Here is a 15,930-nt window from a genome sequence, read left to right as displayed (position 1 = left end):
TGGATCCCAGGCACATGCGTGCCCACGCGCCCCTTCCCTGGCTGCCTAGGCACTCCAAACCCTGTACCCTCTGAGATTTCTGTTTGTCTTTCCCTCCACCCCCGGCTTTTCCTTTCCTTTTTTTTCTCCCTCAGATCACGCCCACCTGAGTTCAAACCTGAGCAGGAACTGAGACAGGGGGGTTAGGGTTTAGTTCCTAGAGTTGCAACAGAGAAGCAGGGAAGGGGAGAGGGCGCGGCGGTCTGCCCAGGTTGCCTCCCTGCCCGCCCCCTCCACCCGCCCCCCATCTCCCGGGGCCCGGGCCCCTTCGGTCCCCCTCGGTCCCCGGGGTTTCAACGCATCTTCCAGGTGCTCGGATCCCCGCCTCCGCCTGGCCCCTCGCGCGGGCCGCCCTCCCAGCCCACATCCCTCCGCCCCGCGCTCCCCGCCGGGCCGGGAGGGCGGGCTGGGCTCCCGGCAGAGGGGAGCGCGGGCGGCCGCCGGGGCCGGAGGGGGGCGGGCCTGGCTGGGAGGGACGCGGAGGGGCGGGCTGGGCTGCGCCTGCTCCCGCCGCCTCTTGGGAGCGGAGCTGCGGGCGGCGGGACCCGCGACCCAGCTGGGCAACAGCGAGCGCCACTGGGCCCTCCTCCCGCCACGAACCCCGGTGCCCCCCCTCGGAGCAGCAGCCCCGCCGCCAGCGCCCGCCCCCCGGCTGCCCCGAGCCCCGGGGACGCGGCGCGCGGGCGCACCCGGGCCGCGGAGAGCGGGGTCCACGTACCCGGGCGGAGGCGCGGGCGGCGCCGGGCGGACGCCGGGCCTTGGGGGGCCGGACCTGCGGAGCCTGCGGCCTGTGAAAGGTAAGCCCCAGGGTCGTCGTCGGCAGTTATGGAGGGTGGGAGTCGTGCCTGGGGACAGGGGAATTAAGGTTTGCAAAATAGAGGGTCCCTCCAGTCGGGGCCTCTGCAGATGTTCGGGAGGCCTCCTGGGGGGTGGGGGTGCCGAGTCCCCCTCCCTAGGAGAGAGCCAAGTTCGAGAGGCGATGAGGAATTAGCCCACCTGGCTCCCTTGCCCTCTTAAGTAGCCTCATGGACACCCCCATCGCCCTAGTTGCTACTACCATCCCCACTGTGTTTGCAGACTCTCCTCCCTCACTTGGGGGTCCTGCTTTAGGGGTCCTCGCAGAGCCGGGGCTCCCAGCCTTCTGCAGAGGTTTGCCCACCCCTCCAGTGGCATCTCTCCAATCCCGGTGGAGCTGGGAGGAGCAACGAGGTTAATCCCACACCTGCCCCCAGCTCCCCACAGCTCTCCGCTCCCCACCCCACCGCATCACCACCAATAGGTAAGCCTTGCGATGGCTAAGGCTCGGTTCCTGCTCTCCAGCCCAGAGACCCCAAGTGGCACCAAAGTCTACAGCTTGCTGGTGCCCCAGCCCCGCCCCCCTCTCTTTCCGTCTGGGAGCTTGGCCTGGCTGGCCACCACCCACCAATCTTGGCTGTCTGGTACCCTCTCTCCTCCCATCCCTGGGGGAGTTGGCGTGGGCCCAGCCTAGCCTAGATGTTGTAATGTCCCTGGCAGTGCCCATGGGGAAAAGCTGCTGGGCCTGTTCCCAATCAGTTAACCTGGGCCAGGCCCTCCGCTGCCAGGGGAATTTGACTCAGGCTCGGGAAGGGGAGATGCTGGGTTCGGTGGGAAAGGGGCTGTGGACTGTGGGAAACTGTCCAAGTAATGGGACACTGGGGGATTGAGCCGTACTGAGAGCTGTTCGGAGGGGCCACTTGGCTGCTTCAGGGCAAAGGACCTTTTTTGTCACAGGAACATTAGGGCGGGGGTTCCTCTGTTCCTACCTAGTGGCCTAGGGCAGTGAGGACTCCCTTGGGGTCTTTTGGTTCATTTAGGGTACAAGAAGATGGCTGGCAATGACAGCTGTGTCACCAGGATGCTGGGGAGCAACAGGCAGCCATGGCTGAACATGGGAAGGGCAGGTCCATGCCTACTCTGGGGCAGCTGTTCTCTCTCCCAGCTCATCACCATCTCCTGAGCTGGGCCCTGTGTCCACACTGCACTCCTTACTAGGTGGAAGGAAGGAGGAGTTGGGAGGAAGGGGGTTGGCCATCTCTGGTTTCCCTTTCTCTGTTTCCCTGCTTATGTCCCTCTCCCGGCCCACATGTTTCCACAGAAGCAACTCCTGAGGCAGAGAGCAGTTCATAGGCAGACTAGGGGTGGAGTAGGGCTCATGGGCATCTGAAGGCCCCATCTGCACTCATGGGCATGTACACACACACACACACACACACACACACTGTCACGCACACCTCCCAGCACCTACCATCCACACCCATCTCACCTCATACACACTCCCTTACACTTGCTCTTACAGGCACTGATCCTGGCACTCGTGTGCTTTCTGCCACAATTTCCACTTACTCATCCCTGTGCACACATACCATTGCCCCAACACCCTCCCTTATGCTCTTTTCCAGAGCCATGCATGTCCCCAGTCAGTGCACAGCCAGAAAGGCTCATTCTAAGTGGCCATCTGGCTAAACCCAGACACTGCCTGCATCTGAAGAGCCTCCCCCAGCTCCACAGTGGGAGGCACAGTCATCTGCGGCTTCGTGCTCTAGGGGACATTCTCAGGGCTGGAGGCCTCAAGGGACACAGGACTGTCCTCTGCTAGGTAATCCACAAATTGGCTTCTCCAGCCAGGACAGCGAGGCTGGAGCTCTGGAGGACAGCCATCTTCTCACTGTCTGCTGCCTTAAAGGCCAATGGGATCCCTTACAAGGCAGGAGGCCAGAGCTCGAAGAGAGGGTGACTGAGACCAGGTCCAAGGTGGAGATGAAAGGGGAGAGGCTGCAGCATTAAGCTGAGCAAGGATTATACTGGAATTTCCTGGGCGTTTAAACAGCTGCTGAAGAGGACAGAGGGCAGGGCCTGTGTGCTGACCCACGCTGACCCTGTGGCTAACAGGTGTGAGGACCAGCTCAGCAACCACACCAGACACGAAATCATTAGTCCCTTTGCCCTTGGGATCACCATTCACCCCACAGGCTCCTGCAGCCTGTTTTGCTTCATGTTTCTGTCTGAGCTCAGTATACAGCAATGCCCCCTGAGCATGTCCCAAGTGTCCGGTCCCCTCTGGTCCTTTCTTTCCTTTTGAAGTTACAGTTCTGACATCCTGTAAGAGAAGTGTTATGTTATCAGTGAAACAATGTGAACTTCTTGGGGGAGAAGCTTAAAGAAAATCCAGGGATAAAAGTTCTTTGCTCATTCATTCCCAGCTCTTTCTGCCTCTCCATCTCTGCTTTCTTCTTGTAGTTGAAAATTTCTAGGTATTTTGGAACCTAGAGGGTAAAAAGGAGGGAGGATAAAATCTACACTAATAAAAGAGAAATATGCAAATTGACAGCACCTTTGTGATGCCCACCAGCCAATCAGGAATGAGTATGCAAATTAACCCAACAAAGATGGTGGGTTAATTTGCATACACAGGTGCCAATGGGGGGGGGGGGAAGCGGGATGGGATGCTTGTGTTGTCACCATGGTGATGACACAGATGTTTTGCACTGCCCCAGCAACTCCGTGCCTCTGGGCAGTGTGGGAAGGCAGAAAGGTGGCTCCAGCCTGAGCTAAGGCGGTGTCGCAGCCAGGGAAAGTACACCCATTCTTGCATGAATCTTTGTGTATCGGGCCTCTAGTATAAGTATAAGCTACAGTAGTCCAGGTTTTATGACTATTTCCCCTTTTTGTTTAGATTTTAATTATGGGATTCTTGCTTTACTTATAAAAATAAGATATGCTCATTACAACAAGAAAAGCAATTCAAATATATGTAAGACAAAGTTAATGCCTTCCCCTCAATTCCTATCTTACCATAAACAATTTTAATGGCCCAATATATCTTCTGCCATACCTTCTTCCAAACTTATTTGACTTACATTATTTAATTTTTAAAAAATCTACTTTGTGGATTGAGTTATATAAACTATATTAAGACATCTTGGTTTGTTCATAATATTATCACATTTAGTATACTTTAAAAATTCTTACAGACTTAATCCTGTTTAAATCTTGCAGTTTTATAGATAGCTGAAATCATAGGCTCTGATTTATAAGCTAAGATTCTACGCATCTTTAATCTTTGCCGGCTTCTGAAACAAAATATAATCTTGATGCCTAAGAAACTGTCATATTTTTGTAAGCCAAAGACATGAAGTGGGCTTGTGGATATAGAGTCTGTACTATATGAAAAAGGTACAAAGTGATATAGCCATTAAAGGAGCTGAGAGGAAAAAACAAAAAATGGGAAGTTACAGAAGGCACTTTTTGTCACAGGAAACTGCCTAATCCATCTCTATTTCTGAGCTATCATTTGACAGCTATATTTCTACTGCTTCTGGTGTTTGATATTTTTAAAAGCATGTACACATCTGAAATTTGAAAGTTTTCCTGATTGGGATAAGTTTTTTGCTCTTTCATGGGTTAGAGGATTCTGAACACTGGCAAATTCCTTTCACTAGTTGGAGAGGATAGAGGAGTCTCCAGCAGGCCAGAAGGAAGAGGACCAGAAAGATGTCCTAAGTCCTCATCCATTTGAAAACCAAGTTCTAAGTCTTGCTTTTTTAGTATTCCAGGCATGTGCCTGGAGCTTCCATGTTCTTGTCACTTACATCTGAGTTTGGAACCTGTCTCAAAAGAATCTGCAGTGGTAGGAATTCACTGACAGCAATTGCTTTCATATCTTAATAAAGTTTCTTCTTTCTTCTATTTATTTTGGCCATAGAGATGCGCTCCAATTCTTTTGGGCTATTAAAAATGAAAAGATTTGAACTTATCTGGTTCCTTTGATAAGCAAGACTGACCTAACAGCCTAGTCTCACTTATATATACTTTTTTTTTTTCTTTCTAGAAAGACCTCTTTATAATCTTCAATTTTCTGGATTCAAATCTAAAAGATGTCCTGATCAAATAGCCAAACTACACTTCTGGTTACTTTATTATCTTCAATCATTTATTTTTAATGAATATTTTTATTCTTAGTAAAATTTTTAAAAATTACTGAAGTAACAATCCATTTTATTCTTTCCTTTCTGCTTCCTCTTGAGGACAGAAGCTGAGTGGCTTTAACATGTCTCATAATTGCTTTTGTTCTTTTCTGGAATTTCTGGAGAGAGGCCAGCTGCATGTTGTCATTATAATGCCTGCTAAAGCGATGCATGCACACCCCACAACAACCACAGCCACTGTGTTATTTGTATTGTGTGTCATCACTGCAAATGCTTTGCCATTCCCCATCTTCCAGAATGTTCCATATGGTATGCCTGGTATTATCTGCATTGCATCTTTTCTTTCTTTGCTGCCCTCTCTTCCCCTTCCCCCTCTCCCCCCCAAAAAAAGCATTGCAATGTATCTAAAGTGTTTTTATCCCTTCTCCATGATTATTCATCTAGTTTATCAGTTTGGGAAGACCCAGTGCTTTTAGCTTCTTCTTTATACAGATTCCAGAATCCATCCATGCTCTGTCTGAAAGAGGCTATTTTAAAGAATAACTGCTGGGCAAATGGCATAATGCCTTCATTGTTTAAAGATGTTCTGCAGGAATTTTCAGTGTCTGATAAGAGTGTTCCTAAAGACTGTCTGAATCTGGGCAGATTCTGGTTGGTTTTGGTGAGTCAGGCATGTCTCAAGTTAAGCCATTGAGAGTTTGGGGGTGTGCCTTCCCTGTGAATTAGATCAGGACAGTTATTAAATAGCCTGTGGTGATGGGGCCATGCTTTTCACTTCGTAATCTCTCTGTTCTCTTTGGAAGCATGCATTTAATTTGTGCATGGTTCTAGTAGCATTTACGACAATATTGGCAAAGAACCTTATTGTATAGCCAGTTGTTTCCCCCCAACTTTACTGAAATACAGTTGACATATACCAGTAACATGGTGTAAGTTTAAGCTGTGCAATGTGAGGATTTGAAAATGCTTTATTGCCTCCATATGCACTATGTTGAACTCTCTAGGTAAATGTCAATGCTGGTTGGCTGGTACCCACCACCCATGAGCTCATACAGATGTAGAAACAGTGCCTTTTCATGGTAACAATGTGGAGATAACACTGACGATTTCATCTTACTGTATAGCCAGCATTACCAGAAAAAAAAAAAGTAGATTTGTAGAAATCAAATCATATTTATCAAAATTGAATATAGTTTTATTTACCATCGTTGTGAAATGTGTTGTTTCCCACAGCACTGTGGATCCCAGGACCACCAATATCCAGGAGGACACATGTTCCAACTTTCAATTGGCTTTCGTCTTGGTTCTTTCTTCCTTTCTTCCTCTCTCAGTCGTGTGCCTTTTGAGCAACATGCCTGTTTTCGTCTCAGAAATAAATGGGATCTGCTGCTCTTGTCCATGCCACTCAGGGCCTTTTGAGGCTGAGCCATGAGGACAGAGATAGGTCACCACTAATCTCTCGACCAAGAAGCAGGGAATTCTGAGCCTGTTTGTTGTCACTGTGACCCTGGAAGCAGTCATGCCCCCGGGTCCTGGTCTTGTGGGCTGCAGTGCATGCTTCTGAGGGCTCAAGGGCGTTTTATATGAAAGGGCCTCTTATTACACAGTCATTCATTTTGAGGGCATGCACGCTATTTTGATTCATTTTACTAAACAGCTAGTATACAGATTTAAAGAAATTGAATTATAATCAATGATTTATTGAAAAGATAGTATACATACAAGATTTTTTAAACACAAAATTTAAAGGGAATATAGTAGGTATGAGTCTCCCTTGCACCAGCTTTCTCCCTACATTTTGTCTCTTTATCATAAAGGACCACCCATGGATATGGACATCTTTACATTTCCAACCAGGAGCATGCTTTATACTGTTCCTCACTGGACCTTCACTTGGAAATTATTTTCATATCAGTACATAAACAGTAGCTCTTATTCTTCTTGAAGGTTGTGCCATAAATTTTTTAAAAAAATTTTCAATTACATTTGACATATAACATCATCTTAGTTCCAGGTGTACAACATAGTAATTAGACATTTATATACCTTATGAAGTAATCTCTTGATGAATCTAGTACTCATCTAACACCATATATAGTTATTACAATATTATTGACTACATTCCCTACGCTGTACTTTACATCCCCATAAACCATCTTTCTAATGATGTATGGTAACTTTATAGTCTTTTCCTTTACAAACAGTTCTGCCATAAATATCCTCGTTTGAACATCTGTGCAAACAGATCCAAGTATATGGTTCCTGGAGGACAGATTCATAGAAGCGAAGCTGCTAGGCAGACATCAACGATTGTCCCTCCAAGAGACTGTTCCGAAATTCCTGAACCCCTACCCGCAGGAATTTTCACAAAGCCCACTTTCCATGCTTTCTCCAACTCACTGCATTATGAATCTCATAAGACAGAATGGTATGCCCCTGTGATTTCAACACGCCTTTCTTTCATTGGGAGCAAACTAGAAGCATCTTTGCATATGTTTAAGGCATGCATTAATTTTCTCCCCTTGTGGAGAGGGGACCTTAGTATACCAGGCCTCCATAGCTCTCCCCCTCCTGGATACTGGCTCATTTCTTAGACAGTCTTCACTCCTGTGTCTCTGTGCATCTGTTCTGGCACCCACCCGCCCCTCATACCCCACAGCTCTCCTCCAGCGGTCCCTCTCGCTTCACTGCCTTTCTGAGATGCCTGGCATATCCGAGTCTAACAGGGGTTGGGAGTGTGGAGAGGGGGGATTGTGTGTCCCCAGTGAAGGAGTAGCTTTTAACTCACTTGCTTTTAATGAGAAGAAATCTCCCAATTCACAGTACAAGGAGGCTGGAAGAAGGAGGAAGATAAGAGAGTAAATGAAGAGAAAGAACTGGAATAGCTCCTTCCAGAAGAAAAGACTAAGATTGGCCCAGAACTAACTACCTTGTACTCTAAGAAGGAGGAGGTCATTGGGGACAGGAGCCATCTGGCACATAGCCCTCCAAGACTGTGGGTCGGGCACCAGTCAGATCAGGAGAGAGTCAGGTCCTGCTCTCACCCCAAGGTCCTGAGTGCTGGTTCAGTGTGAGAGCTAAAGCTTCGGGGCCTGGGCCATCATGAAGAAATGCAGTTACCTTCCCGCCTCTCTGGTCCTGTCTCCCTAGGAAGCAAGTTTGGCCGCAGCCCCCAGTCTTGCAAAGCAGCAGCCCTGCCTGGGCACAGGGCGGCAGCCAGGGCAATGGTGGGAGCTCCGAAGCTGCCCCATGGCTGCTGAGCGTGCTGCCCACTCAGGGAGGCGAGTGGCGGGCATGGTGTGCAGCCTCCGGGTCCTGCTCCTGGTGTCCTCTGTCCTGGCTCTGGAAGGTAAGAGGGAGGGGGGACCAGAGAACCCTCACTTGCTATTACGGACCCAGCACACCTGGGAAATGGGAAAGATTCAGAGAAGGCAGAAAAAGACCAAGGACATTAAGAGGGGGGTGGTGAGGAGTGGGGAGGGTTTCTGAGAAAGGCTCCCCAGTCAGCTGTGCTCCTGCTAGTGAATTACAGGGACAAGGAAGGGAGATTCTGTTTTTATTCCTGGGAATGACTTTCGGGGGGCGGGGTGGAGAGGGGAGAAAAGGGGAGGCTGTGTTGGTGGAGCCTTGGCCACTGCTTGTCCCTTCTTATCTCTGGGCAGATGTATTGCTGGACACCAGCGGAGAGACATCTGAGATAGGCTGGCTCACCTACCCACCAGGTGGGGTGAGTGTCACTTGCTTTCTGAACCTGCGGCCCCGCCCTCACCCTTCTCCCTGGAGGGTGGAACTGGGGAAGGAACCCTTGGGTAGGACTAATGGAGTAATATTTTTCCCTCCTGAGGAGCAGGGCTTTGGGGCATCCTTTACCCTGCTTTGCATGTCGTTAATTTTAAGTCTCAGAGGAAGAGATATGCCCCCTTCCTGCACCCTCCAAGCCCTGAGCTGCTAACACCCATCTCCCCGCCCTCTCCTCCCCGTAGTGGGACGAAGTGAGCGTTCTGGATGACCAGCGACGCCTGACCCGGACCTTTGAGGCCTGTCACGTGGCAGGGTCCCCGCCAGGCACCGGGCAGGACAACTGGCTGCAGACACACTTTGTAGAGAGACGCAGTGCCCAGAGGGCACACATCCGGCTCCACTTCTCCGTGCGGGCTTGCTCCAGCCTAGGGGTGGCGGGGGGCACCTGCCGGGAGACCTTCACGCTGTACTACCGCCAGGCGGAGGAGCCCGATGGCCCCGACAGTGCCTCAGCCTGGCACCTCAAACGTTGGACCAAGGTGGACACGATTGCGGCGGACGAGAGCTTTCCTGCCCCCTCTGCCTGGGCAGTGGAGCCCCACGGGCCGGGGCCAAGGGCTGGGCTGCAGCTGAATGTCAAAGAGCGGAGCTTCGGCCCCCTGACCCAGCGAGGCTTCTACGTGGCCTTCCAGGACACCGGGGCTTGCCTGGCCCTCGTGGCCATCAAGCTCTTCTACCATGCCTGCCCCTCTGTGCTCCGTGCCTTCACCTCTTTCCCTGAGACCCAGGCCAGCGGGGCCGGGGGGGCCTCCCTGGTGGCAGCCATGGGCACCTGTGTGGCTCACGCTGAGCCAGAGGAGGATGGAGGTGGTGGCCAGGCCAGGGGCAATGCCCCCAGACTGCATTGCAATGGAGAGGGCAAGTGGATGGTCGCAGTCGGAGGCTGCCGCTGCCAACCCGGGTACCAGCCTGCACGTGGAGACAAGGCCTGCCAAGGTGAGGCCCTAGCCCCCACATGCTTGTCCAAGATCTCCCCACCTGCCCCGACCTTTCAGCTCCTTTCCTGAACACCCCCCAACTTCATTGTGTCCCCCCTAAAGGTTAGGATTAAGCTACCTGAGGGAAGGACTCCTTTTTATTTCCTAAAGCATACAAACGAACTCTCATCCACTCATCTGACAAACTTTTTAAAATATATTTTATTGATCTTTTACAAAGAGGAAGGGAGAGAGAGGGATAGAGAGTCAGAAACATTGATGAGAGAGAAACATTCATCAGCTGCCTCCTGCACACCCTCTACTGGGGATGTGCCCGCAACCAAGGTACATGCCCCTGACCGGAATTGAACCTGGGACCTCTCGGTCCGCAGGCAGATGCTCTATTCACTGAGTCAAACCGATTTGGGCATGACATTTTTAGCACCTTCTGGAGACTTCCACAGCCATTATGAGGCTCCTACAGGTGCGGGCCTGAGAAGTGATGGTAATCGGAAGGAGTTGAACTCCTGGGTTATCTTAGGATGGGGTCCTTTGTCCGATTTTGCCCTGTATTTGGGGTGGGCTCATCTCAGGTCCAGGATGTAGGTGGGAAGCAGTGAATCCCAGCTGAGGAAGAGGAGAGTGATTCTGCCACAGGTGGAGGTTGCGAGAGACTCTGTGGAGGGAGGTTATGCAATCAGCCTGCAGACGCCTATGCTTGGCCTGCTCATAACCCCCGCCCACCTCATTGTTTCCATCAGTGGAAATGCGATTCCACCCCAGTTAAGTGGCAGAAATAATCTCTGCCTGAGGGAGGGAAAGAGGGGGCCAAGAGCTGGGGGTTCCATCTCAGGAGAAAGGAGGAACCAGCCCAGTATGGAGGGCTCCGGAGGGGGAGGTACTGAGTGAGCGGAAGCCTCCACTCTTCTCTCTGTTCCTCAGCCTGCCCAGCGGGGTCCTACAAGGCCTTGGCCGGGAACAGCCCCTGCTCCCCGTGCCCTGCCCGCAGCCATGCCTCTGAGCCCGCAGCCCCCATTTGTCCCTGCCTTGAGGGTTTCTTTCGGGCCAGTTCTGACCCCCCACAGGCCCCCTGCACTGGTAAGTCCCCCCATCTATCCCAGAGGTAGAAACAGGACAGGGAGTGGGGCGGGAAGAGGGGGATCCCAAGGGTGGCAGGTGGGGCGGTTGTGCATTGGCAGTGACTTCTCTTTCTCCTGTGTCCTTGGCTTCCTCCCCTACCTGCCTCACTTGTCTCTCTCTCCCTGCCCATCCCACCTGGTCCACCTCCTGCCTCTGCATTTTGGCCCCACCCTGTGCTGTGTGTCTCCGCCCCTGGATGACACTCAATCACTGCCTTCTGTGTCCCTTTCCGCCCCTTCCGGCGCCCAGGCCCTCCCTCGGCTCCCCGGGAGCTTTGGTTCGAGGTGCAGGGCTCGGCGCTGATGCTGCACTGGCGCCTGCCCCAGGAGCTCGGGGGGCGCGGGGACCTGCTCTTCAACGTGGTGTGCAAGGAGTGCGGGAGCCCCGGGGAGCCGGGCCGCGGGGGCGCCTGTCACCGCTGTGGGGACGAGGTGCACTTCGACCCCCGCCAGAGGGGCCTGACCGAGAGCCGGGTGTTAGTTGGGGGGCTCCGGGCACACGTGCCCTACATCCTGGAGGTGCAGGCCGTCAATGGAGTCTCAGAGCTCAGCCCTGACCCGCCCCAGGCCGCATCCATTAACGTCAGCACCAGCCACGCAGGTGAGCCTTTTCCTCCGGAAGGCCTGGCCTCGCCTCTTCAGAGCGCCTCCCCAACCCCCGCTTTCTGCTTCCTGATCCCCCTCCCCAGTGCCCTCCGCAGTCCCGGTGATGCACCAGGTGAGCCGGGCCTCGGACAGCATCACTGTGTCCTGGCCGCAGCCGGACCAGACCAACGGGAACATCCTGGACTATCAGCTGCGCTACTACGACCAGGTGGGAGCTCGTGGGGCATCCCAGTAGATGGGGTAGGGAGATGGGGTGGGGGTGGGGTGGGGTGGGGTGGGGGTGGGGATTCTGGGTGCCCAGGAGCCCTGAGGAAAGTGGGAGGAGCCTGAGGCCTTGGGGAGCTGGGACTGGCAGACAGGGAGTGAGTGGCTGTCACCCCCAGGCAGAAGATGAATCCCACTCCTTCACCCTGACCAGCGAGACCAACACAGCAACCGTGACCCAGCTGAGCCCTGGCCACATCTACGGCTTCCAGGTTCGGGCTCGGACAGCTGCGGGCCACGGCCCCTTCGGAGGCAAGGTCTATTTCCAGACGCTGCCCCAAGGTGAGAGGAAGCCTGGGTGGAAGGCACCTGGGGTAGTGAGTGAGGAGCGGCCAGGGCCCTGCAGGCCAAAGGCTGTGAGGGGAGTTCCTGGCTGAACTACGATCTTTGGCTCTGTGGGTGGGTGTGGGTGGGTGTGGGTATGGGTGTGGGTGTGTGTGGGTGAGTGTGGGTGTGTGGGGGGTGTAGTGGTGTGTGTGGGTGGGTGTGGTGGGTGTGTGAGTGGGTAAGTATGGGTGAATGTAGGTGGGTGTGGGTGGGTGTGTATGGGTGAATGTGGGAGTGTGTGGGGGAGTGAGTGCGTGGGTGTGAGTATATGAGTGGGTGGGTATGGGTGTGTGGGGGTGTGGGTGGATGTGGGTGTGTGAGTGGGTGGGTGTGGGTAGGTGTGGGTGAGTGTGGGTGTATATTCAAGTGAGGCCTTGATCTCCTATGAACGTGGGCCACTGGTTCCTCAGGTGAGCTGTCCGCCCAGCTTCCAGAAAGACTCTCCTTGGTGATTGGGTCCATCCTGGGGGCCTTGGCCTTCCTCCTGCTGGCTGCCATCACCGTGCTGGCTGTTGTCTTCCAGAGGTGAGCCCCCCTCATCGTGTCCCCACCACCACTCTGCCTCACCCTCAGCGCTGGAGGCCCAAGCCCACTACAGAAACCCCCACGCCCAGCTCTCTCTTGGGTCCCATGCAGAGGTGGGAGGGAAGGACCTGTCTTGGGCTAGCCAGCAGCCTGTGTGGGGGAAGGGGGAGGAGAAGGAGTGTCATTCCAGGGCTCTGGTTTGACCATCAGGAAGCGGCATGCGACAGGCTACACGGAGCAACTGCAGCAGTATAGCAGCCCAGGTGAGAGGTTTGGGGGCATGGGGCCCAGCTGGGGGGTGCAGAGATGAAGAGCTGGGAGCTCAGGCCAGGAGCACACCAGCCAAGGTGGGCTCCCCTGAGGTGGAGGGCGCCAGGGCATGCCTGCGGTGTGTGAGCCGTCTAGCCTGGCACCACACCCTCATAATGTACCCGATGCACCTACAGGGTTGGGAGTGAAGTATTACATTGACCCGTCCACATACGAGGACCCCTGCCAGGCCATCCGAGAATTTGCCCGGGAGGTGGACCCCACCTATATCAAGATCGAAGAGGTCATCGGGGCAGGTACTTCAGCAGCAGAGAGGGTGGGCCTGGTGGGATTCCTTTTAACCATGAGCCTGCGGTCCTTCCTTGACCGCTGCCCAACCTACACCTGTCTCTCCCCGCTTCCCCCCAGGCTCCTTCGGAGAAGTGCGCCGGGGCCGGCTGCAGCCCAGGGGCAGGCGAGAGCAGGCGGTGGCCATCCAGGCCCTGTGGACTGGAGGTGCCGAGAGCCTGCAGATGACCTTCCTCAGCCAGGCCGCAGTGCTAGGCCAGTTCCAGCACCCCAACATCCTCCGGTTGGAGGGCGTGGTCACCAAAAGCCGGCCCCTCATGGTGCTGACTGAGCTCATGGAGCTGGGTCCCCTGGACAGCTTCCTCAGGGTCAGTTGGCCTGGGGAAAGGTGGAGGGCCCTGGGTTCTGGGAAAGTGTACAGTTCTAGACTGTTCCAGGGGCAGAGCTCTAGACCTTTGCTCCCTCCTACCCACCTTCAGGGGTTTTCAGCCTTCATTCCCAGGCCGTTTTCTGATCCCCTAAATCCTGTACCCGCTCATGCTAATGTCTGCTGTGTGCGTGTGGAGGCTCCCATGCAGTTGCTGACCTCTGCTCCCCCCGCCCTCCCCAGCAGCGGGAGGGCCAGTTCAGCAGCCTGCAGCTGGTGGCCATGCAGCGGGGAGTGGCCGCAGCCATGCAGTACCTGTCCAGCTTTGCCTTCGTCCACCGAGCGCTCTCTGCCCACAGCGTGCTGGTGAATAGCCACCTGGTGTGCAAAGTGGCCAGGCTTGGTCAGAGCCCTCAGGTGAGAACAGCCTGGGGCTCTGCATTCTTCAGCAGGTGCCAGAGGATGAGCCAGAACCTGGGGAGGGGACCTTGGGTGGCATAGCATTGTGTATGAAGGGATGAAGGTCACCTATGCTTCCTCCAGGAGAGAAGCCTGGGCAAAGGAGGCATTGAAGGATGTCAGGGCTTGAGAAGGGGAAGGTGGGAGAGCTCAGAAACCTAGAATCCCTTCCTGCCTTTCTCCGAATGAGCACAGGCATTCTAAGTCAGAGCAGCTGGGCCCAAATTCTGAACACTCCACCCTAAGCTCTGTGACTTTGCTCAAGTTCTTATTGCTTGATGCCTCAGCCTCTACAAAATGAAGATAGCATCTACCCTGCAGAGTAGTTGTGAGGATTAAGAGAGATGCTTGATGTGAGACCTTTGACTCAGTCCGAGTACAGAGTAGTTGCTCAATAAATGTGACTGTTGTTGTGATCATCGCTATTGGTGTTTTTATCCCTACCCCTCAGGGCCCAAGTTGTATGCTTCGCTGGGCAGCCCCAGAGGTCATTGCGCATGGAAAATATACCACATCCAGCGATGTCTGGAGCTTCGGGATAGTGATGTGGGAAGTGATGAGTTATGGAGAACGGCCCTACTGGGACATGAGTGACCAGGAGGTGAGCTCTTGACCCAGACATTGAGGCTTCCCCACCCCTGATCCTTCCCACCCACCAGCCTCATGGACTCCCACATTCTAAGACCTCCATTCTGGCCCTAACCGGTTTAGCTCAGTGAATAAAGCATCGGCTGCAAGGTCCCAGGTTTAATTCTGGTCAAGGGCATGTACCTCAGTTGCAGGCACATCCTCAGTAGGAGGTGTGTAGGAGGCAGCTGATTGATGTTTCTTATCGATGTTTCTAACTCTCTATCCCTCCCCCTTCCTCTCTGTAAAAAAAATAAAATATATATTTTTAAAGTTTTTTAAAGACCACCATTCTGTGATCCATTCCCTCCCTAAGATTTCATGGCTTTTGCTTCCTGTATTTTTAAATTCCTTCACCAGTGTACCCTTATGCTCTACCTGATCTCAGCCCACCCCCTTACTTAACAATATACTCTTTCCATTTACAAGTTTCCCTCACCATATTCTTCCTCTAATCCCCAGGTGCTAAATGCAATACAGCAGGAGTTCCGGCTGCCTCCACCTCCTGGCTGTCCCCCTGGACTACATCTACTTATGCTGGACACTTGGCAGAAAGACCGTACCCAGCGTCCCCACTTTGACCAGTTAGTGGCTGCCTTTGACAAGATGATTCGCAAGCCAGACACTCTGCAGGCTGGCAGGAATTCTGGGGACAGGTCTGGAGCTTGGGACTGTAGCCTGGGAAAGCCAGGGAGGGTCGATGCAAACGAAAAAGAAAACTGAGGAGCTGGGGCTAGGATGAAGAAGGGACTTTGACCTGCCTACACCTCCCCCCTTTAGACCATCCCAGGCCCTCCTGAACCCTGTGTCCTTGGACTTTCCTACTCTGGATTCACCTCAAGCCTGGCTTTCCGCCATTGGACTGGAGTGTTACCAGGACAACTTCTCCAGGGGTGGCCTCTGCACCTTCAATGATGTGGCTCAGCTCAGCCTGGAGTAAGCAGGGAGAGGTGGGGGGGGGGGGAGCTTTTGGGCCCTAGGCCAGGGTCGTGCTTGATATCTTGGAGATGCTGGCTCAGTTTTGATCCACTCCTTCCCCACCAGAGACCTGCCTACCCTGGGCATCACCCTGGCTGGCCACCAGAAGAAACTGCTACACAACATCCAGCTCCTGCAGCGGCACCTGAGGCAGCCAGGCTCAGTGGAGGTCTGAGGTCCTGGCAGGAAGCTGTGACTGAATGATGCTTAGGACACAGCCAGGACACAGACCCAAGGAGGGATGTGGGAGACGTGAGCAGTCTCCATCTTGGCCTCTCGTGCCCAGTTTACTCAACCCAACCCTCAGGATGCTTCCTTCTCCTGCCCTCTGTCCCTTCCCCACATTAAAAGGGAAAAGAAGGGATTTTGCAAGTTGG

The 15,930-nt window shown here is 53.6% G+C and overlaps 1 protein-coding gene across 2 annotated transcripts; it reads left to right on the top strand.

Moving 5' to 3' along the window:
- Positions 1-238: 238 nt before the first annotated feature.
- EPHB6 (EPH receptor B6) lies at positions 239-15,925 on the top strand. 2 transcript variants are annotated; one of them, XM_084896490.1, is made up of 17 exons: positions 240-836; positions 8,136-8,334; positions 8,648-8,712; positions 8,969-9,722; positions 10,646-10,801; positions 11,093-11,443; positions 11,532-11,656; positions 11,832-11,994; positions 12,450-12,564; positions 12,775-12,827; positions 13,011-13,130; positions 13,243-13,490; positions 13,733-13,906; positions 14,400-14,549; positions 15,038-15,231; positions 15,356-15,511; positions 15,620-15,925. In XM_084896490.1, the coding sequence occupies exons 2-17, from the start codon at positions 8,235-8,237 to the stop codon at positions 15,726-15,728; spliced, it is 3,033 nt and encodes a 1,010-aa protein (XP_084752616.1). In that variant the 5' UTR covers positions 240-836; positions 8,136-8,234; the 3' UTR covers positions 15,729-15,925. The 2 variants fall into 2 exon arrangements, with proteins under 2 accessions (XP_084752617.1, XP_084752616.1); XM_084896491.1 differs by lacking the exon at positions 10,646-10,801 and having other exon boundaries at positions 239-836.
- The last annotated feature ends 5 nt before the right edge of the window (positions 15,926-15,930 follow it).

This window comes from Pipistrellus hanaki (genome assembly GCF_964339955.1).
Source record: "Pipistrellus hanaki genome assembly, chromosome: 10".
Taxonomy (NCBI): domain Eukaryota; kingdom Metazoa; phylum Chordata; class Mammalia; order Chiroptera; family Vespertilionidae; genus Pipistrellus; species Pipistrellus hanaki.
This window is presented reverse-complemented; position numbering and strand designations above follow the sequence as displayed.

Excerpts from the sequence above, each read along its gene's own strand:
- EPHB6 (XM_084896490.1), top strand. The coding sequence starts at position 8,235 with ATGGCTGCTGAGCGTGCTGCCCACTCAGGGAGGCGAGTGGCGGGCATG. Across the intron at positions 9,723-10,645 it reads TGGAGACAAGGCCTGCCAAG|CCTGCCCAGCGGGGTCCTAC; the intron begins GTGAGGCCCTAG and ends TCTGTTCCTCAG. Across the intron at positions 13,491-13,732 it reads CCCTGGACAGCTTCCTCAGG|CAGCGGGAGGGCCAGTTCAG; the intron begins GTCAGTTGGCCT and ends CGCCCTCCCCAG.